The 27934-nt window shown below is 52.5% G+C and overlaps 9 protein-coding genes across 9 annotated transcripts; 4 read left to right on the top strand and 5 right to left on the bottom strand.

Moving 5' to 3' along the window:
- The first annotated feature begins 420 nt into the window (after window positions 1–420).
- Window positions 421–2325, top strand: QC762_104840 (Oxidase-like protein). Its single transcript, XM_062884879.1, has 3 exons — window positions 421–725; window positions 891–1006; window positions 1365–2325. The coding sequence occupies exons 1-3, from the start codon at window positions 596–598 to the stop codon at window positions 2013–2015; spliced, it is 897 nt and encodes a 298-aa protein (XP_062747783.1). The 5' UTR covers window positions 421–595; the 3' UTR covers window positions 2016–2325.
- Window position 2326: 1 nt separating this feature from the next.
- Window positions 2327–4795, bottom strand: STI1 (Hsp90 cochaperone). The gene is made up of 4 exons (XM_062884878.1): window positions 4384–4795; window positions 3994–4298; window positions 2715–3937; window positions 2327–2652 (listed from the first exon to the last, which is right to left on the bottom strand). Exons 1-4 carry the CDS (start codon window positions 4452–4454, stop codon window positions 2500–2502), a joined length of 1752 nt encoding a protein of 583 aa, XP_062747782.1. The 5' UTR covers window positions 4455–4795; the 3' UTR covers window positions 2327–2499.
- A 65-nt stretch (window positions 4796–4860) lies between these two features.
- On the top strand, window positions 4861–6828 carry QC762_104820 (uncharacterized protein). The gene is made up of 3 exons (XM_062884877.1): window positions 4861–6320; window positions 6378–6557; window positions 6620–6828. The coding sequence occupies exons 1-3, from the start codon at window positions 5953–5955 to the stop codon at window positions 6681–6683; spliced, it is 612 nt and encodes a 203-aa protein (XP_062747781.1). The 5' UTR covers window positions 4861–5952; the 3' UTR covers window positions 6684–6828.
- A 50-nt stretch (window positions 6829–6878) lies between these two features.
- Window positions 6879–9350, bottom strand: QC762_104810 (uncharacterized protein; the record flags this gene model as incomplete). Its single annotated transcript, XM_062884876.1, has 4 exons — window positions 6879–8312; window positions 8367–8741; window positions 8796–9099; window positions 9160–9350. The coding sequence occupies 4 exons, from the start codon at window positions 9348–9350 to the stop codon at window positions 6879–6881; spliced, it is 2304 nt and encodes a 767-aa protein (XP_062747780.1).
- Window positions 9351–10027: 677 nt separating this feature from the next.
- Window positions 10028–11253, bottom strand: QC762_104800 (uncharacterized protein; the record flags this gene model as incomplete). Its single annotated transcript, XM_062884875.1, has 2 exons — window positions 10399–11253; window positions 10028–10323 (listed from the first exon to the last, which is right to left on the bottom strand). The coding sequence occupies exons 1-2, from the start codon at window positions 11150–11152 to the stop codon at window positions 10028–10030; spliced, it is 1050 nt and encodes a 349-aa protein (XP_062747779.1). The 5' UTR covers window positions 11153–11253.
- Window positions 11254–11890: 637 nt separating this feature from the next.
- On the top strand, window positions 11891–12147 carry QC762_104795 (uncharacterized protein; the record flags this gene model as incomplete). The annotated part of the gene is given in 2 exon segments (XM_062884874.1): window positions 11891–11971; window positions 11983–12147. 2 exon segments carry the CDS (start codon window positions 11891–11893, stop codon window positions 12145–12147), a joined length of 246 nt encoding a protein of 81 aa, XP_062747778.1.
- Window positions 12148–14373: 2226 nt separating this feature from the next.
- QC762_104790 (uncharacterized protein) lies at window positions 14374–16014 on the top strand (the record flags this gene model as incomplete). Its single annotated transcript, XM_062884873.1, has 2 exons — window positions 14374–14601; window positions 14632–16014. 2 exons carry the CDS (start codon window positions 14374–14376, stop codon window positions 16012–16014), a joined length of 1611 nt encoding a protein of 536 aa, XP_062747777.1.
- A 537-nt stretch (window positions 16015–16551) lies between these two features.
- On the bottom strand, window positions 16552–20952 carry QC762_104780 (uncharacterized protein). The gene is made up of 2 exons (XM_062884872.1): window positions 19629–20952; window positions 16552–19567 (listed from the first exon to the last, which is right to left on the bottom strand). The coding sequence occupies exons 1-2, from the start codon at window positions 19954–19956 to the stop codon at window positions 18705–18707; spliced, it is 1191 nt and encodes a 396-aa protein (XP_062747776.1). The 5' UTR covers window positions 19957–20952; the 3' UTR covers window positions 16552–18704.
- Window positions 20953–21151: 199 nt separating this feature from the next.
- QC762_104770 (uncharacterized protein) lies at window positions 21152–27002 on the bottom strand (the record flags this gene model as incomplete). The annotated part of the gene is made up of 2 exons (XM_062884871.1): window positions 21152–23811; window positions 23876–27002. The coding sequence occupies 2 exons, from the start codon at window positions 27000–27002 to the stop codon at window positions 23045–23047; spliced, it is 3894 nt and encodes a 1297-aa protein (XP_062747775.1). The 3' UTR covers window positions 21152–23044.
- Window positions 27003–27934: the final 932 nt, after the last annotated feature.

Genomic DNA, 27934 nt, shown 5'->3' with positions numbered 1-27934 from the left:
TGGCCCCACCACGAACCGGAGGGTGAAGGGCGGCCCGACAGTGTGGGTGGGACTTCCACACTTCCTGTCATTCGGTGCCTCTTGAACCTGTACCTGGCGTTCTGTGTACTTGCCACAAGAAAAAGGGTATGTCACTCAAAAATAGAGAGGCCCAGTCGCTCCAGGAGCGGATATTTCCCGACCCCAACAAACCTTCACCGTATTTAAGCAAAAAAAGTACTAGTCAATGCCGTTGGATGCTGGCAGTGATGAATTGGCCAATTCGCTGGCGACCCTTGGCAAATGGAGAAGAGCAAGGAGTTGGCCCAAGCTCAATTCCGCATTTTTCTTATCTGATCCGATGCGTGGGTCCATCTGATGCTTGAACTGGGCCTGGCAGTTTGGAAAAAAACTCAATTCTGACGTTCCTTGCTCAAACCCCACGTTTTCATCGGGCCTGCCCCGAACTAGACATCACCGTCCGGATGTGTCAATGAGGTCAGCTCTGTTTCACCACACTTGTCGTGGTGTCTGTCTACTGCGGCTGTGGCCTTCGTCTGATCTGTTGTCTCGCCGAGCTGCTTGATGTGCATATGTTGGCGTCGGGCGTCAAAAAATGGTAGCATTCCAAACGGGGTTTCTGGAACAAATGAAACTCCCCTTCAGAACGGGAGAATTCGACGGGCATCTGCTGACAGTGATTGCCAAGAGATCTCCCACTCGACCTTGCATTATCTCTTATCGTCGTGGGTGGCTTGTCTCTCAGAGTGCCTCGCTGCCTCTTGTGTGGCTGACGAAAGGCTCACAGCACCTGACAAGCTCCCTCCGTCCTCATCACTGGTCATTGTCAACCAAGTATCAAGTGGCTTTGATTTGTGTATAAGTGACCCAGCTGCTTGAATAGTCTACAGTCATTCAATTCAGCCTCGGAATACAACGAACAGCAAACGTAGTCATGGCGGACTCTCAGTCAAGCTTCCGGCCAGCACTGCTGGTGGTGGACATGCAGGAAGACTTTTGCCCACCAGTAAGCACCGACCTGCTATTTCTCACGCTATCTTCCGCATTTGCATATAATGAACACAGTCTTTTGCAATACTATTTCATTTCCTCAAGTTCATGTGAAATTATGGCTGGTTACATCTTTCACAAGTCGAATCCCAAAAATCTCCTGAGCGGGGTCGTGTCCCCTCACACATGCTCTCACAAGCTCACTTTCACCTCTCACACTCACCATTCCTGACCTCGACTCACCTCTCACACCTCGCTCTCACAACACCCTCTCACTACCTCATTGACCCATCACCTCACACAACATTCCCACATACACATTCCTCCCCATATCTCCCATCTACAAAACATCTACTAACAATCCACCACCCTAGTCCGGCTCCCTCGCCGTCCCCCTCGGTCGCACAATAACGCCCCTAATCAACACCCTCCTCACCCTTCCCCCCCGCACCCTCCCCCTCAAAATCGCAACCCAAGACTGGCACCCCCCAAACCACATCTCCTTCGCCCCCAACCACCCCTCCAACCCCCCTCCCTTCGTCACCTCGCACACAATCACCAACCCCCTCAATCCCTCCCAATCCTACACCACCCTTCTCTGGCCCCCCCACTGCATCCAATCTACCCCCGGCGCCTCCCTCATCCCCGAGCTCTCCTCCCAACACTTCACCCACATCATCAAAAAGGGCCTCGACCCCAGAGTGGAGATGTACTCCGCCTTCTTCGACCCTTTCCCCCCCACCCCCACCGGCGAACGAGTCTGCGATTCCGGACTGGCCAAGCTGCTCCACGACGAAAAGGTGACGCACGTCTATGTTGTCGGGCTGGCGGGGGATTACTGCGTCAAGCACACGGCGTATGATGCTACAAAGGAAGGGTTCCAGACGGTGATTATTGAGGAGGGGACCAAGACCGTTAACCCGGGCGGGTGGGAGGAGTGCAAAAAGGAGATGGAGAGTATTGGTGGGGTGAGGGTCGTGAGCGTGGAGAGTGAGGAGGTGCAGAGGTTGTTTAAGAAGGATTGAGGCGGTTAAGGATACCCATGGGGAAAGAAGAGTCGGGAGGCGTTTGTGACGGCGTCATATAAGATGGCTTTTATGGCAGCACGCTGAGCTGGCCGTGTCATCGAACCATTTAGGTCGGACCTAGAATGGGCTTCAACTTATTAACAGCTTTGTCGGTGTCCCATGTCCGTTGATCGTGACACTATACAAGCTCCATTTCCACCCATCAAACGTGTGACGATCATCAGTCCCCTAAACATTTCCAAAAGGAATATCCCCGTTGATCAACGTCACCATCTGAAACAGTCACACAGTCACCAACAAAATAAAGTCATGACTTTTAACAGATGTCTCATTGTTCTGTCAGAATGCCATGTCTCCTACAGCAGTGCAAAATCATTTCTCATGCAACTCATTAACGACCAGATATCACTTTAAAACCCCGGAAATTATAGTTGAGGAATCAAACACCCTACTCCGTCACGAAGCCCATCCAACCCATTCTTTACCTACCAACACGAATAACACCGGCGGCCATCAGCTTCTGGATCTTGGTGCGAACCGTAGGGTTTCTCATGTGCTCGTTCAGAGCAGCAGGATCCGACTGCGCTTGCTGTAGGATAGCTTGCATGACTGGGTCAGCCATGATACCCATGATCTGTTCCCAAATGTTAGTCAAGATATCACGAAACTGCCAAACTAGCGGCCAGAAAAACTCACCTCAGGGTCACGGGCCAGACGCTCTCTGGTCTGCTCCTCAGTCTCATTCTCGCGCGCCGAGTACATGGCAGTGAACGCCTTTTGCTGCTGCTGCTCAATCTCCTTAGCATTGGCACCCTTGTGGTGCTCATTGTCCACGGTATGGGCCTCAGTGCATGCGTCAACACACTTGCTGTACTCGCGCATGCCATAGTAGGCCTGAGCCTTGCGAATGTAGGCGCGGATGAACTTGGGGTCCTTCTTGATGGCGGCGTCGCAGTCATCAAGAGCACTGGGGAACTCGAGCAGCTTAATGAAGGCAGCCGCGCGGTTGCTGTATCCGCGAGGATCATCCGGCGCACGCTTGATCATCTCTGAGTAGGCAGCAACGGCCCCTGGCCAGTCCGACTCTTTGAACTTCGTGTTGCCCTCCACGCGAGCCTCTTCGGCCTTTTCTGGGTCGATGTACGCCTTGCGCGCAGCCTCAATCTTGTTGCGCTCGGCGTTCCGGACCTTGGTGACCACATCTGGTGTCCGGTGCTCACGAAGAGACATGTTGTAGTAGTCGATAGCCTGCGCAAGATCGCCCAGCTTCTCATAAGCAGTACCAACACGGGCGTACGACTTGGCAATGAGTTTGAAATCGGCATAGAGAGCACGACCTTCTTCAGCAGCCTTAGTGCAAGTATCGATGCAGGCCTGGTAGTCACCCTTCTCGAAGTAAGCCGCACCGAGGTTGTTGAGGTAGGTGATGTCCTTGTGGAGATCCCACGCAGCCTGGTAGTGCTTGATAGCCTCGTCAAAGTTGCGCTTCTTGTAGTTCTCGGTACCGAGCTGCTTTTCCTTATCGGCAGCCTCCTTTGCCTTCTTCTTCTCCAGGGCCTCCTCGTTTTCAGGCTCCGGCTCCGGCTCCGGCTCAGGGGCCTTCTTTGGTTCGGCAGGCTTAGCATCCGGCATTGGCACATCCTCCTCGGCCTCCTTAGCAGAGCCGGAGGCACCCGGTTGGGAGCCAGGATCGGCCATCGTCATATCAACACCCATCAAGACGCCCAGCACTTGAATAAACCTGGGGTCGCTGAAGAGCTCTTGTGTGTTGTTGGGGTTCTGCTTGATAGCCTGCAGCTTGGCCATAAAGCCCGGGTCGGCAAGTAAGGCACTGGTCTTTGGGTTGCTCGCAAGCTTCTGGATAAGGTTCGGGTCGCTGAACATCTGCCCAATACCGCCAGTTGGGTCACCGCCGAAACCTAAGACATTTATCAACATCCCGTTTTCCATGCCGAGTGACAATGCCAACACTTACCAGGTCCCGCCTCTGCCTCCATTGCACGCTTGACCGAAGCAAGATCATTCTTCATGCCAGCATTGTTGGGATCGATCTTGAGACCCTCCTCGTAGGCATCGTGGGCACCAAGAAGGTCGCCCTTGCCATACAGCGCGGTGCCCTTACGGCCCCACCCCTTTGGCCAGTCTGGCTTCAGTTCTGTGGTCTTCTGGGCATCCTCGAGGGCGTGGTCCCAGTCCTTCTTCGAAGCATAAGCAGCCGAGCGGTTGCTGTAGAGGATGTGGTTTTGTGGGTCGATGGCGATAGCCTGTGTGAACTTGTCACTGCAGCCAGTAGGTTAGCAACAGTCCTTCCTCTTTCCACCAGAAGTATTCTGTGCCAAGGCGATGGGGTCTTTGGGAGCCTTACATGGCCTCGTCGAAGTTCTTCGCGGCAATGGCCTTGTTGCCCAGAGCCTTGAGCTCGTCGGCTGTGGACATGGTGCTGAGTTACTGTGGTGGGGTATCGCTGGGAAAGAAAAGCAGGTAAGGGTATCTCTTGGTGTGCTTGGTGTTATGGTCTGAAGAGTTGTTGACTGTTGGGAGAGAAACAGTCTACAAATAGGCAGGTCAAGCTGCAGAAGAAGGTTTTCAGCACCAAAGGGCAGGAGTGTATCCGGAGACCTCGCACAAGGCTCATGGAAAGCTCTGGACTTTCGATGTCTTTCGATGGGAATCCGAGCTTGTGATTGGCCAGAATATGGGGAAGCTCTGCCCCGCACCGATTTTCCATCGACGTTGAAGGCGGGGTTCTAGAACAGACCCCACTATGCGCTAACAACGCCATCTCAGTGACAACATCCGGCGCTTCGAGGCCTGGTTCGGCCATCAAACGAGTGTTCATGAACCATTATTGAGCTTACAATTCTTCATTGCTCGTCTACTCCAGGACATTTAGACAAACTGGCACACTTTCAGAGCCTTGTTTAGCAATAATCAACACCAGAACAAGCCAAGTGTCGCGATGGGATCCCTACGCTCCAAATCTAGTGATGCAGAATAATATTCTCACCAGTTGACAGGAGTAAATGCCCTGTCTCTCTTTCTATAAGCTCTATGGGCCTGCTGGTACACAGACAAACCACGTCGCTGTTCATCTATGAGCCCTTGTGCTACACATGATCCCCACCATTTGATGCGATCCTGGCGTCAGGTTCCCCAAGTCTCTATGCCTTCCCTTTTCTCTTGTTTCCCTCGCTTTTGCGGCCCATCATTGGCCCGCCACTGGCCCGCCAAGCATTATGATGGCTGCACACCACTTACAAGTCCTCAGGTGCCCCCAGAACTCAAATCACTCATAAAGCACACTTCGCCCACCTTCACTATTCCATCCCGTCTCATCATGAAGAAAAACGCGGGCTGTCATCTGTCTCACAGTGTTATTTGTTACGTCAAATTTAGCTAAATCAGTCAGGGGCAATTGGTGCCCGTTCCCGCCCCTCCATCATGATCACTGCTCAACCCCGATATCACCTCATCCCCTTTCCCAAGCTATCTCCTCGGGGAAGCATGCCGAACGCTGAGTTCCGCCGCCAATCTTTTCGCTTTCAAGCTGAAGCACAGCATGACCGAAGTACCGGTTGTGGAAGTACCGATTCCCGAGGGCGTCTGTGTCACGATGAACTGTCCAAGTCCACGAGGCAGTTCTGAGTTATGAACGGTGGCGCGGATTGCACCAGCACCATTATGGCCCGACCATGGGCAGCACCCATTGTTACGCCTGTCCTTCTTCAAATACCATCCATCCCAGCCTTTCTGTACCCATGGCTCGCCCTCTTTCTCGTCAACGTTTTGGCGTTGAACCTGACTCTCAAATAATTCTGGGTTGCTGAAACCAGCTACCCTATGTGACGCCGCATTTTGGACCCACGGATTGTCTATTCCTGCCACTATATTTATATACTCTCGATCATCGGGAGCACTCCTATCCAGCTTGATCATGGCAGCTGTCGACCCCAACGATTCTCCCCACGCTGGCCCTCCTGCTACCTCTGTCATTCTCGCCATCATGATCGCCATTCTCATCCTAGGTTGCGTCTTCGTCGCCCAGCGATCCTCAACCCTCGAAGTAATCCGCGAGACTATCACCGAGCGGATACGAGGGGGGAGAGCTGGCGTTGGGGAAGAAACCCTGCAGTTGATGCCGGTCGTCAAGTACAACGAAGCCCTCATCGACGAGCTGGAGAGTCCGGGACGAGCAAAATCTGTTTCAGTATGGACGAGGACAAGGTTGAGATTTTGGAGCTGGGCTCAGAAGAAGAAGGACAGGGCAGCGACTCCATCAACTGAACACAGTGATGGCGCGTTGTAAGTTGCAGATTGCTCGTTGTCTACCACTGATACATGCCAACTAATCTGTCGCAGAGAAAGCGGCACGCTGAGGCCCGAAAAGAAACGATCATCAACAAGAAGTCATAGCTGCGCCATCTGCACCGAGGACTTTGTCGAAGGAGGTGATGTTCGGAAGTTGTCATGTGGACATATCTTTCACCCGTCGTGCGTTGACCCGTGGCTGCTGCAGTTTGCGGTTACATGTCCATTATGGTGAGCAAATTTTGGATATTTTCCACGAGAAGTTCAAAGCTGTTTTCTAACTTGCTGTGTAGCCGAGTTGATCTCCAGGCCAAGACGGCAGTCAATGCTGTGACGAGACCTCAACGAGCGTTATAGCGAGACACAAGCAGAGTTGAGTGAGAAGCAGGGAACCTTGGAGGATATGTCAGGCTACCAGGATGGTAGAGCTACACATAAAAAGCGAGAGTTGTTGACAGGCTGGGCCCAAGAGATAGTTGACTCCAAACACATAAGTAGGTAGGTTGAATCAGCACAATCTGTACCGATTCGTCTTGCTCTCTCTTGATCTTCTCAACCCGCCGCAGGCGGCTGAGGAAACTTCTCCAACACCACCTCCTCCCCAACCAACTCGATCACAACCCTATCCCTCCCCCCCTCCACATCCAGCAGAAACTCATACCTCCCCGGAAACAAAACCCTATTCCCCCCCAAATCCACCCTAGCCAAATCCCCCAGCACCACCCCCACCGGCGCCGCCCCCGTAGTCCCCGGCTCGATATCCCTTATCCGCTTGTACCCCACCAGCGTCTTGATCGGGTACGGCTCCGGTCCGTACTCACCCCTGACAAAAACAAGGGCGACATAATCAGATTTGAGTTCTCCCGTATTCGACACCCAGACGGACACCTGCGGGAACCGGCAGAGGTCGAGGTATCGTTCGCTACAGTTGGAAACGAGTTCGGCAATGTTGATGGTGAGGGACTCAAAGACGCCGAATTTGGCGGTAAAGGTTGTGTAGTGGAGGCCGTGGCCGAAGGGGAGCACGGGGGAGGGGTACCACCTGTAGGTCCGACCTGGGCGGGCGGAGGTTGGGCGGAGGGACATGGCTGTCAGGGGGATGAGGGAGGTGTAAGTTTCTGGGTAGACTGTGACGGGCAGTCGAGCGGCGGGGGAGCTGACTCCGGTGATGATGTTGAAGAGGGCTGTTCCGCCTGATTGGCCTGGGTAGCCTACCCATAGGATGGAGGAGATGTTTGGGTTGGAGAGCAGGGGGGTGTCGTCTACTTGGTCGCCTAGTCTTGCTACGATTGTGGGTTTTCCCATCTGGGCGAGGGAGGTTAACAAGGAAAGCTGAGCGGATGGCCAGGCGATGGAGTCTCTGTCTCGGTCTTCGGCTGCGATGGAGAGGTCGGTGCCGCCGAGGTAGAGGATGATATCCGATTTGGAAGCCGCGGAGAGGGCGGGGGAGGTCCAGGTGTCATTTGGGGAGGGAGATGACTGGTTCACCGGTCCTGGGGCGTGATGAAAAGTGACGTTGAGCTGGGTGGCTGCATAGATTGGGTTGGCGTAGTAAGGGGGGATACCGCTGTAGCCGCCTAGCATTTGGCGGGTTGCATTAGCCCAGTGGCCTATGAGGGCTATGGTTTTGTTGGTGAGGTCTAGGGGAAGGAGGCCGTTGTTTTTCAGAAGGACTATCCCGTCGGTGGCGGACTGGAGAGCCAGGGCTTGGGCTTTGGGGGTGTTTACTTGGGACCATGAGATTTTGGTGTATGGATGTGGGGAGGCTGAGTCAAGATAGCCAGCTCGGATGAGGCCTTCGTATAATCTGCGAAGTGCTCGGTCGATAATTTCCTCTGACAGCAGAGACTGATTGTATGCTCCGATTACATCTGTGAGTGGGGGGTATCCAGGCACCTCACAGACGGTGTCTGTACCAGCGTTATAAGCATCAGCGGCGGCTTGAGCTGGAGTTTGGCTGAAGTTGTGAAAGTTGGGGAGGAAGTCCTGTCAACATGTCAGAGGCATAAATTAGACACCACAACTCCGGCAAGTTCATACCTGAATAGCATTACAGTCGCTCGTAATATAGTTGTTGTGCTCGGTCCAATTCCAGTGTTTTCGAAGGATGTCGTCCATCAAATACGTGCTTGCACATGCCGGTGTTCCGTTGAGGGCATTATATGAGCACATGAAAGACCCGACCTTGCTGTCTCGAGCGCATTGTTGAAACGGTTGGAGGTAGTACTCCGAAAGATCCTGCGAGGTCACAACAGCATTGAACCTGTATCTAAGAGCCCCTTGCCACCTCTCCAAATCATAGGCTGCAAAGTGTTTACAAGTGGCAATCACCTTTCTGATCTTATCTCTCCCTTCTAGGCCCTCGAGAAGTGCTTGGACGTAGCCTTTGATGTGTACCGGATCTTCTCCGGGTGTCTTTTGAGTTCTCAGCTACTGCACGGCACGGAAAAGAAGGCTAAGGTAGCAAACCTCATGGCCCCTCCCCCATCTCGGATCTTTGTACGGGTTGATGTTAGGCGTCCAGTAATCCAGTCCAGCGAGCTCGGCATTGCTGAACGCTCGCGCTTCAGTGCTGATGGTATCCGCCACCTCGTAAACCAGGTCATTGTCAAAGGCGGCTGCTAGCGTAATGGTATTCGCAAATGAAGTAGCGTGTGAGAATTCTTGTCCGGCCTGATTGAACGAGACCCCAGGCGACGCGGCAACACCATGAAGAGCTTCGTTCCACCAAGCATAAGCTGGAAGGCCGATCCTTTCTGCACCGAGGCTCATGCTGCGAGGAGTGATTAGCTGAATTGAAATCCCTAAAGGAGCTTCTCTTGACTTGACATACTCCACTAGATTCACAAGCTTTTCCGTGATATTTAAAGCCTGCACAAGAGCAGCTGCTCTCGCAGGAGGTGACGCCGTTGTATCACATGCCAAGGTCTTTGCCAGCGGACCATTGATGCAATCCGGAGTTTTCGAAGCCTCGGCCAAGTTGAAAGCCAAATAAATGGCCAGGAATGGCTTATTGAGTTTCATGATTGGCTTTCACGTTGACACTTGTGTCCAGGACAACAAAAGGGGTAATGCATGAGACCTGATGATTGAAGTCATATGTAGACGCCAGGTTTGACGGTCTGGATATGGAAAACAAGAATGAAATGGCAGAGATACGAGGATGGATTCCGTGTGGTCGATAATACACGCCGGTACCCCTCGTTGATCCAAAGCCATAATATAGGAAGCCGACCCGATTGGAGCGGCACGTAGATTGAGTTGTTGTGAGCGGAGAAGGTTGCGGCAACTATAGAAATGACGACAGATATTACCCGCATTTGAAAGCTTGAATGGCGGGAGCTACCACCTATTGTCGATCTGGTTAATCTTTAATATGACCTCTAAAGTACATCGAACCGGAAATGGTCGCCCAGATACCTACATGACTCGCAACCACACCAAACGAACCAACAGTAGAATATTAGATGAGATAGGAAATGTAACATGCGTTGTAGGCCTAAAATGATCTGATGGATGTGACGTGACCGGTTCAAAAAAGCCTATTATGAAGGTAAGGTAGGGAGGGTAGTCTGGTGATAATAGGGTGCGACTCGCCTCTCAAAGCTAGCAACTTCGACCACACTCTTTATGTCCAATTCCCAAATATCCAACTCCACGCAAGTTCATGATATTTGTGTTAAATAACGCTCCCAGAAGTATTATGCCGGTAGCTCCAAGATGCGCTGGTGCACATCTCGATTCGATAGTTCATGTCTTGCGCCTGCGACCTCTGCAACCTCTGGCTCGGCCGGTTTTTCGTGCATTATTCTCGGCCCCCCAACTTGATTGTTGTCATTCTGCGGAGGTGACAGGTTTTCTACCGCGCCGTATCTGTCCATGTTTGCCTTGTTCTGCCGTTTTCTGTACATGATCAGCGCCGCAGCGATCACAACAGCAGCGACAGTTGCAACACCCCCCACAACTATTCCAACAATCGCTCCAGTAGAGATTTGGCCTATGAGCAAACAAAAGGTTAGCCATCGCTTTGATAATCTCACCGACAGTGCCAGGACCAGATAAGGTAACCTACCTGTTTCAGGTTCTCCGGTTTGGATGTCTGTCTGGGAGGGTCCTACAGCGATGCTTATGGTTGTCACTGATGAATCAACGGCGGCTCCCTCAGTGATGGCCACCAACGACAACCCAGCACTCCCACAATAATCCCCCCATGCCCTCAATGCCTCAGTCAAGATTCCATCTTGGCTTGTCCCGCACCGGCTAGCTATACACTCGGTCATGAAAGCTTTCCCCCTTGTTATTCTCTCTTCGTTGTTCTCCCTATCACACAAACACCCATTGTCCCAAGGTTCCCCACACCCCATTTGTGGCATTAAATCATAAGTGTCCCTATTTGCACGCCAGAAGCACAGGCGGCCGCACTGCGGCAGGGCACTGTACGCATCAAAGCTCCAGATCGACGCGACGGTTGGTATAGGCAGTCCGTTTTCCTGGCAGTAGGAGTTGTAAACACTCAAACCACTAGCAACAGGGCCGCTCGAGGGAGCAATCTCCTGTGGACTCCCGCATCGACTGGCTACGCAGTTGGAGATGAACGTGGAGGCCTTGCCAGCCAGCTCCCTCTGGCAGAAGCATTCGTTAACCCATGGTTCGGCGCACCCGATAGCGACTGCCACATCTCTCGAGCTCGTAACTGGTTGCCAAAGACAAAGTTGGACGCATTGGCGTTGCTGAAGAAAAAGTGAGAAGGATTTGATGGTGATGCGGTTGTCGGCGGTGGAGAAAGAAAGGAGCAACAATAATACGGCAATAATAGCAAACATCATAGCGGCCGGCGGTATCGAGTCTGGTTTTGGTTTAAGGTGGAAACCAACGCGGGGGAAAGATGGGCAGGAACGGAAAACAGAAAACCTGAAGTCCGAGGAAGGTACTTGGCATTTTGGCTATGCAACACAACGAAGGCACGTACCCGAGGTCGAGTCCGAAATTGTGTAACCTTCAGTGGCACAAAATAAAACGAAGAACCCAAAAGAGGCTATGATTGACCAGGCAAGGCGCCGAGTAACGACAAGTGGGACTGTTCGATCTACCGCAAGGTTAGGGTGATACTATTCCTCTGGTCCAACTTGTCGACTTTATATAACCCAACATCGACTCTTGCTTGTCCGTATCCATACTCGGATCTTCTTACTCTGACTCTACGTTAGCATCGAATAAGGCACGCCGATTAAAAAATAATCCCAACAAGCCTTCACAAGTAAAGACCGACCCTTGGAATACAACGTACGGTTTTACTTTTAAATGAATTGTATTCAAATCCGGCCTCAGAATACATAGTTCACGCTTATTTCTAGGTTCAAGAGATAGTTTCTGATGCCAGCTTAGAGAGATTCTGGGTCTAGAACAGTGAAGAGGCAGGTGTAACATGTAGGTGGCATCTGTGGCTGGCTTATGGACTGTTCGAGGTTATCCACCCGCACCACCCCCGTCCTTCATGGCATCACTCACGTCTCAACTTCCCCTAATCATAAACATTGTTGGAAGACGGTATACCTAGTCAACACATGCCGCAATTGTGGGAGAGGGCCGTAAGGTGTCCCAACCTCGGAAGCTTTCCGGTCTTCTATAAAGATGGAGAGCACTTGGAGAGCACTTGGAGAGCACTTGGAGACTGCACATTGGTTCACATCCCTCGACTTATGCGGCAGCAACAAGAGGCAAACAGATGGCAAGTAGCCGGTGGGATACATCGTACACAAACCATGCTGGCCAAGACGACCGAGAAGCAGAAAGCAAGGAACCCAGGCCAGGCTGCGTGTGAGATGCTCAAAGGTTGGTACTCACTCCTCCCCAGTATCTTCCTTTGCAGTTGGAACGAGGGTGATGGAGTTGGCACGGCGTCCAAGACCTCGATACCTAACAAGGTCTAGAACCCCAACTCCGATCCACGACCAGTCGGCACAATCTCAATCCAAGAACAAGGGTCGCTGCAGCTGTCAAGAAAGGCCAAGCTCTAGCGCAGACAAGACCACCAGCTTGAAGCATGGTTCAGCTCACGAAGCTAGCAGCAACTGCGCCTTCTGTCGACTCCAAGATTGAGGCACATAAAGACTGCCGAGGTGCCTAGATATGGAATGTCATGATGGAGCAGAAAATGACCCCGGGTGTGGTCAAGGCTCAGGGTTCAAGGCTCTGTCGTGAGGTGTTGAATCTCCTCATCTAGGAATGTCACTGATGGCGTTATTTGCGGCTTTGTTGTGGCATAGAAATTGGGCAGGTTGCATTCCCAGCGAGGGGGTGCTGAGTAATCAAGTGACTTGCCTCTTCATCGACTGTTTTGCTTAACTAGCTCGAGACTGGCTCCCTCCATTTATCGGCCAAGCAGAATGGCCACCTCATCGGAGGATGGGCGAGGTTTCCAATTGGCTGATCGGGGCTAATTTCCTGATCGGCCATAAATAAGGGTCCAAACCCCTTAAACAACCTGCTATCTTTTGAGTCGTTGCATGTAGGGGCCGGATATCTCCGTGGGCTCGATGTACAGAGCTCAATCTCGACGGGCAACAGATAAGAGGCACTTTTTCTTCAACCACAACGTGTTAATTCATGGTTATTAAGGGCTTGGATACCACGGTACCAATGGAAAATACAAAGACGTGTCCAAGGCCGATACGTCTGGTATGGAAGGAAACAACGTATGTACATGAGCCTAGAGCTTAGAGTGAAAAAAAAGATTCTGTCAGATGTATGGCCCGAGGGATCTTCGCCCCTCGTCTGCATCAACCCCGCCTTTGAGGTGATCTCTCCCTGGCCACAGTTGCTTGGCGAAACGTACAATGTTTTCACACTGGCAAAGTAGGAAAAACATTTGAGCACCGGTCTCGAATTGAGCTTCACATGACAAACAGTATCGAGCGCTCGCCTCTGGTTCCACGTTGGAGGAAATGCCGACAGCGCCTGCCAAGGAAGCACTACCAATGCCCGCTGACTCACGTAACGAGCCATGACATCTAAAGTTAAAGCACGCGGGATGATCTGTGCTGTCCGTGTCATTCCCAAGCAGATCACCGTTGCGATCTTGCTAGCTACGTATCTGACTCTTACAAAATAAGTCGATATAAAAGGGTGAGAACCTCCCAGATTTTTCTCGGAGATGCCACATTGTATTCATGTACCTAGTAAACCTGGAATTGGTATCATCTTGTGGTGAATGAGAGTTGTCCACCAACGGACCGACAGAGACCCCCACTGCATGTTCATTGCTGGGCGTGCTGGGGTGAACATCCAATTGGTGGACCGCCCAGGGCACCCCTTCAATCCATTGGAGGAAGAGCTTCCAGAATCTCCCATTGGTCAGCCCGTCCCTGCCGTGAGAGCTGGTTGGCTGTTCTCAGTTCTCACCCTCGCAGCCACACGACACAAAGAAGACAAGGTCTGTGGTGTCATCCTGGACTGACCAATGCAACCCGTTTATCTAAAATCGGTCGAGCCACAGGGGGGCTTATGATGACGAGCCTCGCCTTCGATAATTTGCACCCGGCATGGCGGCAATATGTAGAGTTCATCTCAATAGTGCTTGAGAAATGTCATGACTTATGCAATGCCACAACTACCAGGAATGGTATCTAGTCGGCTGATAACAGTGCACTCATATGTATGGGAGTCCAGCCATGTCCAGTCCGAGATAGCCCCAAACTCCTCTCCACTTGCTGGGGCAAGTGTTGCCGCCGAGACCTATCATCAACCGCTTGTCATTGCTTGTCTACCTATGCACCCCTCTCTGGTTCCAGTCTCATCCAAGAAATTCAGTTCGGCTCCGTTCCTTGGCCCACCACTTGTTGATCCTTGGGCCTTGACCAGGCGCGCACTCGCGCGGTATACCACTTCTCGTCCGCTTCAAAGCGCCCGCTGACTCGGTATTCAAGTCGAGCTGTTAGATGCTGGCCTGGCAACTCGAAACCGATGCCCGGAGCAACCTGGCCAAACCAAAGTGGCGAGTTCAGGCTGCCACCCAATATATACCACACCTCCATTGACCCCAAGTCCAATGAACGACGGCCAGGAGGGCCTCAGTACGTCGCGGACTCCTTCAGTCTTTTCCTTATCCGCCGACGTTTCTCAGGGCGACGGCTTCTCTTCCACAGCACCCGCCTTTCCCACGAGCGGAGTCCCACAAAGTGGCATAAGCTATGATGGGCACCACTGCGATAACTGGCCATCCGCCCTTAGCGACACCTTCAATGGATTGGATAACGCTCCCGGCACCTTCGATGGGCTGGATAACGCTCCCGGCACCTTCGATGAGCTGGATAACGCTCCCGTCGCGCTCTACCAGAACCACGGACCGCTAAATTGGTCAACGTCTGAACTCTCCCATGTCTTCAACACAAATATAGAGTTAGACCAGGAACAGCGCTCTTCTCACCCAGCTGCGCCGCCTTTTTGGCTTCCACCGCATGCCTCTCAAAGCAGCGTCGTTTCCCCAACAGCACGGCTTTCCTCCGATAACCCGCCGAGCTTCTTTTCTGATTATTCCAATACCGCCGACCCTGTAAAACGCCAAAATACGTATGACGCTTCTTACCTTCACGCCCGAAATGAGTCGGCGTACTCTTTGACTGGACCCGTCGGTCAACCTCAATTGAATCTGAACTCAGTCCCCCCGCCGACACCTTACTGTCTTCAACATCAACACGGATTGGTACTTAACGCACAGCAGTCCAACCACGGGCTCACAATCGATCATAACTACGACAACATAGGAGCCCCAATACCGGAGACGCACCCATCACCAGCAGCAGTAATAGCAACACCCGCCGCCCACTCCACAAGCTTGACTCGCAGACAGGATTTTACACTCGTTGTGCCCCCGAAACGCCGGCGAGGCCGCCCACCTAAACACGACGTGAACTTTCCCCCAGGCCAGCCCTTAACCCTAAGCTCCACCAGTGCTCCCAGCAGCATCCTCTCCCCGGCCACAATACTCACAACCGCTGGAAGCCTAGCATTCTCATCTGCCTACCCCGGCAAACAAACACCAACTGGCGTCTCCCACCCCACCGAAACTGGCGACGATGGTACAAGACAACAACAAGAACAACAACTCAAAAAACGACCACGAGGCTCCGTCTCTGGAGCCAACGACAACAACAACAGCACCGCCGAAGGGACCAACCTCCGCTCCCGCAACCGACAAGCCGCGATCCGGTACAGAGTCAAGACTCAGGCCGCCGCCGCCCAGCTAGAGGCAGAAGAGCAAGAGATTAGCAGTCGGAGAAAGAGCTTGTTGACCAGCGTGGGACAATTGAGGGAGGAGGTGTATAACTTGAAGAATGAGGTGTTGAAGCACGCGGATTGTGACTGTCCGTTGATCCAGGCTTATTTGGCTCATGCAGCGCGGCAGGTTTATTCTGGGTTGAGGGGTGGCCCACCACCGACGACGGGAAGGATAATGGAGGTTGGGATGATGGGGGGTGGTCAAGGGGGGCTTGATTATGAGGGGAGTAGTGTGGGTGGTGGGAGTAGTGGGGGGAGTATTAAGTCCTGGGGTCTCAGTACACCTGGGACGATAATAACGACGACGACGACGGCAATGACGACGCCGACGATGACGTCGCCGATAACTGGAAACAGTGAGGATTTCAAGGGTGGGGACTACTATGGGGTGGTTGATACTGAGGAGAATTAGGACATCAGATGAACGGGGTGAGGTGCTGGGTGTGCTGGGTGTGCTCTACAGATTGGACTTTGGGGCAAGTAGAAGACAATTATCTTGTCTGTGGCTGACAGACTGGTCTGTTTGCTGAGAGAGAGAAGGTGGGGTGCGAATGAAGGAGGAGCAAGGGAAGAGGAACCACAGAACGAATAATGACGACATGACCGAAATGGCAAAAGCGAGCAATAATTTTGCGGGCGTCTTTTCATGGGGCGATTCCAATTCAAAGTTAGAAAGCTCTCCAGTTTTTAATCAAGGATTCTTTGGCTTGGATGGGTGTTTCTTGAGCCTGGATTGTATCATTATCACTTGGGAGGCCTTTTGTGGATAGAAGAGCAAAGCTGTTTGATCTGCTTTTCTGATCCACTGAATAGGGCTCAAAGCCATAGCATTGTTGTCACCTGTATGATTGGGAAGGAACTGCATGGTCACACCAAAGGGCAACCACAAGAACTGCAGTATGGAGGACTGTGCTTTAATACTTATTGAAATTTTGAAACAAGTGGCGTTAAAGTTTATTTCCCTTACAACCTTACCGAAAGCATCAGCTCTTGACCGCTCAATCTGAACCCAGCATCACCCATTCAGGTCATTGTCTTTCCCACAAACTTGTGAACCATTCACCACCGCACGGCTCAAACACCTCATCAACAGGATTTCCCCCGCATTCCCTATCACAGCGCCAGTCGTCTGCTGGTATCATTCTGGAAACTGATTCACCACACATGCATTCTATTGCCTTGTTAGCCAGAATGCTCGAGTTCATCAGGGACTTAAGGAGGTTGAAACATACGGTGGTGGAATTCTGTTCCAAAATACTTGTATCTCTGGTCGGTACAGATGTTGGCGCAGAGGCTATTTGTCATATCGTTCCGTTGCTTGAAATCACCCATCAAAATGCGGTCCCCGGAATCTTCAAAGCACCCGACATAGCTCCACCCAGCAATTCGCTTCTTCATCATGGTGGTTTCAGTTGCGATGACAGCGCTTATGGTTCTCGATGGTGTTTGCTGAGCCTTGATCACTTCTCCTGCCGTGGACGGCACCATACTCGCCTGGGCGGATCGAGTTTCGCTGACAAGAACACTAGTTCTGGCCTCAGTCGCTTTGGTTGCGTCTTGACTCGTGCTTTCAGTCGTGCGGGTGCTGACACTGACTGTCGTACTTTTGGCTGTACTGGCAGTCGTCTTTTGGACGGAGGCATTGACGCTTCTGCCTGTGATGGAGTGGCCCCTTTCTTCGCCATCAGAGATGGTATTTGTCGTCAAAAAGTCATCCACACGGGTGTCATTTGAGCCAACCCCCCCCGTCACATAATTCTTGTTTGACTCAACATCAGATCGTGCTTGTTGTGTTGTTTCTGGTGGCATTGTGGCTTCAAGCTTGGCAACTTTGGACCCCAACAATGCCGCAGCAACAGCAACGCCCACAAACAACAAGGCCACAGCACATGAAAGCAAGAATATCGAAAGGTTCAGGCCGCAAATCTTTCGTCTTGGCATGTGCCGAGCTGCTTGCTTTTTTGGCTCGTAAACACTCACACTCCGGTCGTACCGACTCTGAGAGTATTCGCTGGGCTTGTCGTCTTCCGTTTCGCCGTATCCTTGCCATTGTTCCTGTGACTGCCACTCTCGACGCCAGGAATATGGTACAGCGGATATGGGTCTTTGAGGATACCAATGAGATGGCACAACCTCTAGCTCGCCGCCTTCGTTGCGCTCGCGGTTGGGTATTGGCAAGTGGGCACTGGATTGCTGGCCTACGTCAGTAACCTCGGTCTTATTATAGATGGGAGCAACGACGTGGAAATCAAACTTACATATGTCATGGTGAGTCAGTCCCTAAGCGCCTGAAACTTTCAAGATGATGGTCGTAAAAGACTCTGGGATATTCGACCTGGACATGGACAAAGGCGAGAACTAATACCTCTGCGAGATAGTATGACGGTGTGACCACGCAACCCCTTGTTGTCCGCCTACGGACCCAATGAATCTACTAGACTCTCGGCTGATTGGTATTACAAAGTACAAATGGCTTGAATTCCTGCCGATTGGACCCAGTGTCAAATGACGTCGGTGAGGCTGAAGCAGCAGGTAAGCAATATGGAAAATGAGGTAAGCGTGGCGCTCTCGTTTGTATAAGTCGGTTCCACCAGTAAAAACTATAAAAGGTGCTGACTGATTGTGTAGTTCGAACCAAGAGATGACGCCCCCATCAGGCACACTGCATTAAACCTTTCTCGTGGCGTCTAAGCTTGTTGCTCGGTTAGCAACCGCGTTCTTCTTTGTGTTCCATTGGATGAGAAACATCCACCCCCTTTACAGCTCTTGAAAGCTGTCCTTTGACGCGATCACAAAATCACACAAAACATGGCAGCGTCCGGAGGCAACCACGCCAAGGAAGCTCATCTTTTCTACCACATCTGGGCCAACCGTTAAGTCCCTCCCCTTATCTACGGTTGAACAAGCATCAGCCTTCAACTTGTTGTTGTTTTCATTGGTTTCTTTCAGAATCAATAATCGAACGCCACTATCTCGGCAAACACAGCTCAACATCACTTTGTGGACATGATGTAAGGAACATTATTTATTAACTGAAAAACCCGTTGAAAACCCATTGAAAACCCCATTGTCCCCGCGGACATATATATACTCTTATATCAGCTAATTGCAATTTCCAAAGGCCCGCTGGCAGTTGGCACCGCAGTACTCAGCGGTAGAGCCGCAGAAGCCCCATTGAGAGCAGCAGTTACCGAACCCAGAGTTGAGGCAGTTCATATTGCCGTTTGTGCTGCCGCAGAGACCATTAGTCGAGGTGATGGGGCCGGGGTTGGGGTTGCCGCCGCTGCCACCACCGCCGCCGGTGCGAGCATTGCCAGTCGTGGCATCACGATACCAGTTGACGGGAGCATCACCAAGGCACTCGCCGACAGTCACCAGACGGTAGCCCCTGTTCTTGGCGGTCTGGATCAAACCCAGGGCGAGCTGCTGAACGGTCGCCTGGTGGACGTCGTGGGCGAGGGCGATGTACTTGTTGGCCGCGGCGTTGGTGCTGACGGCGCTGTTGAAGATGTTTTGGCTGTTGGGGATGTTGCCTTGGTAGTCGAGGGTGTCGATGTTCCAGTTGATGACGTGATAGCCGAGGTTGCCCAGGTCGGTGAGGCACTGGCCGGTGCAGCTGCCATAAGGAGGGCGCATGTAAGTGGGGAAGTACCCGCCGAGGGCGTCCTTGAAGATCTTTTCGTTTTGCGCCATGTTGCTTCTGCGGGCGGCGGTGGTGAGGGTGTTGAGGTCTGGGTGGTTGTAGGTGTGGGAGCCGAGCTGGTGGCCGTCGTTTACAATGCGGCGCAGGACATCGGGGTATGGTGCTTGGGTTGCGTCTCCCCAGTTGAGGCCGTTGGTGAAGAAGGTGGCCTTGACTTGCTGCTGGGCGAGGAGGTCAAGGAGCTGGTTGGTGTAGAGGAAGGGGCCATCGTCGAACGTGAGGGCGATGGTGCCCGCGGCGTTGCAGTTGGTGATGGTGACGCCTTTGAAAAGTGTAAGTCATTTTGTTTTTATGTTTTCAAATTATCTCAGAGAGGGGCTTACCATAGGGGATGCTTCCAAATTTTGGCCGAGGAGTCGACAGAGTTTCTTCATTGTTTCCACCTCCACCACCTGTACAGGTTCCAAAGCCGCTTTGGCAACCAGTTCCACAATGTTCAGAGGTGACGCCACACCAGCCGTATTGAGAGCAGCATTGACCGGAAGGGCAGTTTCCAATGCCAGCACCGCAGTTGGCACGCTTCTGGAGTGTATCTCTGGCATGTTGTCGTGGGCTTGGGTTAGGGCTGGTAGACTGGGAGTTGGCATCGGCCAAAACAGCAGCCGTGGCTACCGCCGACAGCGAGAGAAGGGTCACTGGTACGTTGATCATATTGTCGATGGTCTCGTGAAGTCGTGAAGAATGGACAGTGACAACAACAACAGTATATACTGTCTCAACACCTTCCAAGCAGACGGGGAGAGGCAAGGGCTGATGATGAAGGTGGATTGGGGTAGGACGAGGTAAGGGCCGCCATCTTTCTTATATCTTCAAGACAACACCCCTGATCCCGCTTGAGACTCCATGAAATGAGTAAGGGGAATAGGATGGCGGCGCATAGGGATACCCCAAGATCCGGACGGTCACCGATCGGGTCTGAGGACAGTCACGAAAACGGTCCACTCAGTCCAGTGCCAACTCATGGTGCTTCTCGCCCTTTTTTTCTTTCCCCAGCACAATAAGGATCAAGAGAGGGTCACTCCATTGGGTCAGTCCACTTGTTCCACATAAACGGAGTATTCCAAGACGGAGCACATGGACGGCGCTAGTGCAGAAACAAGCCAAGACCACAAGGTCCAAAAACGGAGAGAAACACCAAGACATCGACAGTTGGGATCCCTACTAGAGCCAACACTTGCGGCTCCCTCGGCAAACGCACAGGAACCACACCTCAGTGCTTGACGTGATCTCCTCTGGTTGCACAAATACTCGGTGAGGACTACACGTGAACAATTATTTCTGGAGACAAGCACCGGACGTGGCCGATACCGTTGGCCCGGGCGGACGCCGCATGCCATTTCCCCGAATATCAAAAGATCAATGCTGCTCTTTTCGCAGTGTTCTGCCTTACGGACTTCCAAGATTCTGACGTGAGTGCAACGGTTGGAAGGGCGGTTGCGGCACCTGATTGTCTCCAGTTATACCCGACTCGGAGTTAGATCTTACAGTTGAAAACCAACGGCCGGGGCAACATGCGGCATAGTCGCCGAAGAGGTGCATATCATGACCGTTAGTATCCTCTGATATCACTCACCACCAACTGCCTGTTCGCAAGGTTTGTCCAATGAGCAAGCAGCAGGTCAGCTTGGTAGTAGCGGTGGAAGTTCGTATTGAACGTAATTGTTGTCATGTTCGTATCCTTCGGCCTGGCCTCAGTGATAAATGCGAGATGGGAACCGTTTTCCATGGCTGGATGCGATGCGATGCAATGCCGCCCTGGCTGCAAGGACGGTAAATTGTTCACAAACAAAAGAAGAAAAATGCGGCTGCTTTTCGATCGGGACGGCATCGGGTGCGGGATATGATTCGGAGCAATGTCTAGAAAAAGCCAAAAGGGCGTGGCTGGCACGGCGTTCCCTGTGTCTGTCTCTTCTCCCTTCCTTCTAATTTTCCTTCCATCCCATCACACCCGAAAAACCGGCCCTACGTCACACACCCAACCCCGCGTGTTAGCGATGGAAGTTGTGACGGGGGCGCCACAGGTAGCCACAGTAGACCAAACTGATGGAAAACATGGCAAAATTGGATGTTGTTTATCCATCTCGAGGCTCACGCACCGTCAAACCCAACCTCGTGTGTCTCAATGAGACAGAACTTTGCTCCTGATTTGTCCCTCGCCCGGGCACAAGGTGAAGAAGATGCTGCACACTGTCAATATTTTACTGCATGGCGTGCATCCTGCAGATCAGCTCAGCTGACAATCTTGCTTTCCCTTGGACCCTTCTTTTTTTCTTCTCCTCTTTCTTTTTTTCTCACATACGAGATATTGAAGTCAGTCGGCCAGCCTGGCAGCGTGAAGCATGTAACATCGCACAAGACCAAGACATGTCAAACTTTATTTCCCCTTTTTGGCCTTTGCTGTTTGAAGAAACAATTCCCGTGGTACACAGACACTATGTGTGTGCGCTATAAACCCACCATGAGTTCCCTGGACTTTATTCTCAAACCCGCACCTGCTAAAGAGGGGTTTATTTGCTTGTCCTTCTCGTATCGAGATGACCCCAAGATGCCTAACGTCCTCAAACCCCCACATCAGATCCATGTCGGGCCATGTGTTTGCGCTGCCTGCTTGGAAGATAGCTTGCCAAGAGTTCGATATCACCACAACAGGTCCAACTCCCAGGGTCGCGCCTGCTGGTTGATCATCCTCGTCCCGCGAAGCTTGCCAAGTTGCCAAGTTGCCAAGTTTACCCGGAAACCAGAAACCGTCCAGAAAAAAAATCCCGACGCTGTGGACGACAAAAATAGGATTCATCAAGACAAGACACTGTCACGAGAGCTAAAAGGATAGTGCTGAGATTGAGAAGCTGGCTGAGAAGCAATTGAAGCAGATTGGACACATCTTGAAAACGTTCGAGATTTATCGCTGATGGTCTTTTAGCAGCCTCGGTCTTAGCTTGCAAATATGTCCAGGCCCGCTCTACCCTACCAAGCCCTTGTGAGAACCCCGTGAGAAAAGGGTCCACTACGGAGCAATATGATTCCACTTCCACCGCCACCTCACCCTGCGCCCGGTTCCGCTCTCGCTCGCTTCTGTCCGATCCAAAGTTTTGGGGAGCTGTTGCCGAGTGACCTCACCTCTTATTCTCTACAACCACCATGCCACCATGCCATTCACATGTATAAAAGCCTTTTCAAACTGAAAACGAGATGCAAGGAACTTGTTTCTAGGCAATTGCCTCGCTACTAGTAGTATTGGGAACATGTGTAAGCTATTTGCCTTCGAGAACTTCCCCCCAAGCTTCGCGCGCTATCGATTTCCCCTGGTTTGGGACTCCATATTGGCGTCATCTTAAAGCAACTGAGCCGCATGCAACGCAACCCTGCGCTGATGACAAAAAAGACCACAAAACGGGGGCCAAGAGAAACGGTGCTGACCTCACTCATCAGTCGAAAAAGAAATCTCGTACCAACAAAATGATGCGGAGTGACTAGAATTGCACCTGCCTGTTGTGTAGAAGATGTTCCCCATGTCGGTTTTTTTTTGTTGTGTTCGGCCGAACAAACAGCAGCAGCAGCAACAGCAAGCCAGCATTTTTTTTTGGCCAGGCTCTCACTCAGCTGATTCTAGTCCGAGTACACTGATCCGAGCCTCGATATCCGTATCCCGAGTGTTCATGTGCGTGTGGGATGTTGTTGGTAAAAGGATTCCCGGCATTCCTTCCTCAAAAACGAACTGTCGGTCAAGTTCGGGGCAAACTCAACCATACATCGCAGGCTGTTCATCAATCCGATGTCCCTGATACGCCGTGTTCTGACTCATGAAGCTCCGATCATGCCTCAACTCACCACTGCCGCCATCACCACTGCCATCAACGGCATGGTATTCGCCTCGGCGAGCCGTTTCCGTCATAGCTGGCCCGTCCATCGCAGCAAAAGCCGGGGTTGTTCCGTCCTCAGGCTCGTACCCACTACTACCACTACCTCCTCCCGTCTCCACTTCCACCCCTAGCCTTCTCCTGTCCTGAGACTCCCATAACCCATTCTCCACAGAAACAGGCAGCACCCCGTAGTAATATCTCCCACCGTTCTCTTCTATTCGTTTGCGCCTTGCGGCCCCGTCCATGGAGGATATCCCCTCCAAATCTGCCAGCAGGGTGGGTGACTGGGAGAGGTAGTACATCATCCCCGCGATGGACCTCGGGTCAGCGGGCATCGGGGGGTATCGGATCCAGAACGACCAGCCGAGCACGGCGAGCATCACTGCCAAGAAGAGACATGAAAGAACCGCGCAGGCGGTCGCCGCGGCGGAGGTTTGGTAGAGGCTGAAGGGGACGTTGGAGAGCAGCACCGGCAAGAACTCTGACATGATCGCAGCTATTGAGACCGCGAGCAGGAACATGTGTCTGTTTCTGATGGCGGAGTAGAGCCCCGAAAAGGGGTTCGTGTTCGGCGAGAAGAGGATGGAGCGGGAGGCCGGTTGGGTTGAGAGAGCCATTAGTTGGAAGGGGGTCATGGTGCTCACGCCTTTTGATTTGATTGTTAGTGAACCCGATTCTCTTTTGGATGGAGATGAGAAAGGGGGACTTACTCAGAAAGAAGGACTGCCAACAAAACGCTACTATCACCCCGATAATCGCCGACAAGAACCTCACCCCAAAGGTGTTGGCGTTCATAAACGTCCAGAGCTTGCCATTGTCCTTGATCCCGCCGCGGTAGTAGGCATGGTAATAGATGATGAAAATGAAGACGGCAAGTTGAAATAGAATCAGGCCGACCCTCCACGGTATCCTTAACGTCATAAAAGGTAAATGACTCCCCGACACCCCCGTTTTCAAATCAGCTACCGCATCACTCCCATCCATGTCGTCACTCCCACTCTCAGAGGTAGGATGTTGCTGCTGCTGCAACCCCTGACCAGCCTCATCCAACACTATCATTCCGTAATCCTCCCTCCCATCCCGATTCCGATACCACCCCATTCCATACCGTTTATACCTCATCTTTTTGCCATGCCCGCCTCCCAAATCACTCCTCACCCCCCCCAGGAGCGACCCCATCCCAGCCAAATTCCACGGATTCGCCCTCACCCCCGTGACCCCTTTCCGTCCCCAGTTCGTGAACCACATCACCACCCCTAGCAAAACAACCACGACAACCATCAGGCCAACAAGAACATACCCCGCCGTCCTGTTCACCCCCAGCGCCGGACCGCAGTTCTTACTCGCAGTGTTGAGATAACAATCCCCATGAAGCTTCAGCCCGATAGCCTCAGTCGCAAAAGGGACCATCAAACTCCCACAACCGACCATGAGCGTTGTCACGAATGGGACAGGGTGTTTAGCCTGCAAGAGGGTGATGACTGGCGTAACAAACGACAGGACGCCAGAGTATTGGACCAGTAGGGTGTTAGCACCCAGACTGCCAGTGGGGAGGGTAAGGGACTGGAAGGGTTGGTAGAGTTTTGCGTTTAGGTCTATGATGCGGAGGGGAATCACGATGGCAATGGCGAGGAGGGCGGGGAGGAAGGTGCCGAGGAAGATGTCGGTTTCGGACCAGGAGATTACCCTTGTTTGGGGGACGAGGGATTCGGATGGGGAGGAGGGGGTTGGGGTTGTGGTTGAGGTGTAGGTTAGGGTTGTGGGGAGGCGGGTTGAGAGGGAGGTGGTGGGGGAGGGGGTGGAGGTTATTGTCCTCAGGGAGCCGGAGATGGTGGTGAGAAAGGTGGTGGGGGGGATGGTGCTGGTGAAGGTGCTTAGGGTCTCGCGAGAGGTCGTGGCGAGGGTGAGGGTGATGGGGGAGGTGTTGGTTGGGGTGGTGGTTAGGGTTAGGGTGGTGAGGGTGCCGTCTATGGTTGTGGTGAAGCTCGTCACTTGGGGGGTTGTCACGCGGGTTATGGTTGTGCCGTCGATGGTGGTGACAAAGGTTGTTGGGGCGGGGGTTATGGTGACGACGGTTGGGGTGCCGCCTATGTTGGTTGTGACGAGGTAGGTGATGGGCACGAAAGGGCCGTCAACGGAAGGTGTGGTGACGACAACTTGGGTCACCGGGGTTCCTCCTTCCATGTTAATGGCGGTGTAGGTTATCGGCTGGCCTGGAGGGCCTGTTGGTGTGGTTACTACGACTTGAGTCGCAAGAGACCCTCCTTGCTCGCGGACAACAGTGTATGAAACCGGTTGATAAGGCGGCCCAGCCGGTGTAGTAACGACAACTTGCGAAACAAGTGAGCCCCCGACGTTGTCAACGACTGTGTAAGTTACCGGCTGTCCAACTTCGACTGGTGCCACAACCGCTTGAATGGTCCGGGGTGCACCATCAACATTAGTAACTTGGCCTATGGCGACGCCAGGGGTCGGTGTGATGACCACAACATTGGTCACGGCAGATCCGCCGACCCGAACGACACCAGTTCTAATCTCCTGCTCAACCACCCTAGTTTGGACTTCGTTTGTGGGGACAACGACCACAACAGGCCCCTGAGTTTTAATAACCTCAATGACTGTCCCGTCAATGACTTCCACCCCCGTCACCTTGACCGGGTTAGGTGGCTCCGTGACTGGAACAGGCATGACAGTCTGGAAGTAAGTGATCGTAACCTGGCCCACGCTTGGAATCACCACTCCGGTAAGCGTGCTGGTAAAAACAGACGTCACAACATCTGTCGCCGTGGAAACACCTGCAACGGTCGTCGTCACCCCTGAAACGATTGTTGTAGGCTTCACGCCAGTGCCCATGCCAGTGGAAATAGGGACTGCGCCTTCTGATCCATCTGATGACCAGAATGACATGACCGTGGTTGGAGCCACATCGGTCACATCTGTCACAAATGATGTGGTAAATGTAGAAGCACTGCTGAACGAAGACGTTCGAGTTCTGGTGAATGTTGAGGTGAAGAGAATTGTCGTGAAAGGAACTGTAACGTTTCGTGTAAAATAAGATATGGAGACAGATATCGGTATCAACGACATGCCGCTCACGCTGGTCGCACTAGTGCTGGAACTGACAGGCTCTGAAGGGGGAGCGGTTACAGACGATAAACCAGAGGCAGTTGCTGAGGTGTCTTCAGATATCGTGACTGACGGAACGCTTGATGGATTGCTTGTTTCAGGATCTGGCAACCTAAACGCGTTGTTATCCATCGTTTCTGAAGCTGAGAGAGACAGTCTTTCGGTCTTTGTGATGCCTGTCACGATGAAGATCGGGGACGTTGAGCCGGAAGGTATAGACTGTGTTTCGGTAGACGACTGAAGCGTCGGTGTCGCCTGAGACACAATCTCTGGGGAAGAACTGCTCTGAACAGCGACCCTGACCTCTTCCTCGAAACTCAGAGTGCTCTGTGACATCGAAGTCATGCCACTGACTGGGGTCATGGTTGCTGTGTTGTTCGGGAGAACATCGCGAGCTAGCCGCACAGGTTGCGAGGCATTGGGATGTAGTCCCAAAAACCGAGCACTCGTGTCTGAGTTTGGCAGGCTCCTGTCGGCAAAAATGATAAGGGCGATGGCCACGACTAGCAGGACCATAAGACCGCTGATGAATGGCCATCGCAGTGGTTTTGGCTTGTAGTTGGGTGTGTCAGTCGGTCTCCATGCTGGTGGCTGCCATGTCGGCGCGACCTGCCCCTCTGTCCTCCTTGGTTCATAGTTGTAATCTTCCGTGGCCTGGATGCTGTACTCATAGGCTCGGTCGTCTCTTGGTGTAATAAGGGGTTGTTGCATAGTTTTTGACGGCGTGGGCGCGGGGCACAGACGGAGTCCCCTGGCCTGGTAATGTCAGGTGTCTTCTCAATGGTGTTATCTTGAGGTTCTTTGTTGAGTGATAAATTGTTTTATATCAGTCAGGTCCTCCAGGATCATGTTTTATGAACGTTGTGTGTTGACTCGGTCTTGGAGAGGCAGGTCAATATTCCCTCTTCCGGAGCCCATTGGAAAGGCAGCAGATCGGACATGCATGTGAACCATTCTGTGGCCGGGCATCGGTGCCCTCATATTGGGCACACAGAGAGAGCCAAACCCAACCTGGATCCCGCGAGGTCTCCCAGACCCGACTGTGTGCAGCTGCGGCTGAGATTAAGCCTCTCCGACTGCGTGTCCACCAGGCTTGTATCAACCTCTCAGCAGCTCGCTTCATTGCCGATGGCGCCGCCCTGTGACTGGCCCCTCGAGCTATTACAACTGGCTGCGCTTGTTTGTCAAGTCGGGATTGGTGAGGACCAAAACGCTGTTGAGCGTTGCTGGCCATTTGTGCAACCACACCCAGGCGGCATCACCATCAGGGAGTGCGGTGAGAACCCAAGCTGTATCGCGTCTAGCCGCTCGACATGCTTCCAATCAGATGCCGCGCAACCGAGTCCTCAAATCGGGTCATTTGTTTGGTCCTATACTGGAATGTGGTGGTTAATTCTCATATTAAATCTGTAATGGGTCATAGGAACTGAGCGCTCAAGACTGCAACGAAGGGAAACCTGTTCTTCTACGGCGTTCGGAGGCTCTGGATACACAGCAAGAATGGGAGTGGGAAACGATGGTGGGAGTAGGTTTGGTGCGTCCACTTAATTTATTCAGCTTCAAAAAGACATTGGCCCGTTTTCTTGGCTAACGGGATTCCCAGTTCCCGCCCAACCTCACATTCGTCGTAGCCACCAGCCCCG

This window comes from Podospora pseudocomata, assembly GCF_035222375.1.
Source record: "Podospora pseudocomata strain CBS 415.72m chromosome 1 map unlocalized CBS415.72m_1, whole genome shotgun sequence".
Classification (NCBI taxonomy): Eukaryota; Fungi; Ascomycota; class Sordariomycetes; order Sordariales; family Podosporaceae; genus Podospora; species Podospora pseudocomata.
The sequence above is the reverse complement of the archived record's forward strand: the minus strand, read 5'-3'. Positions and strand labels throughout refer to the sequence as shown.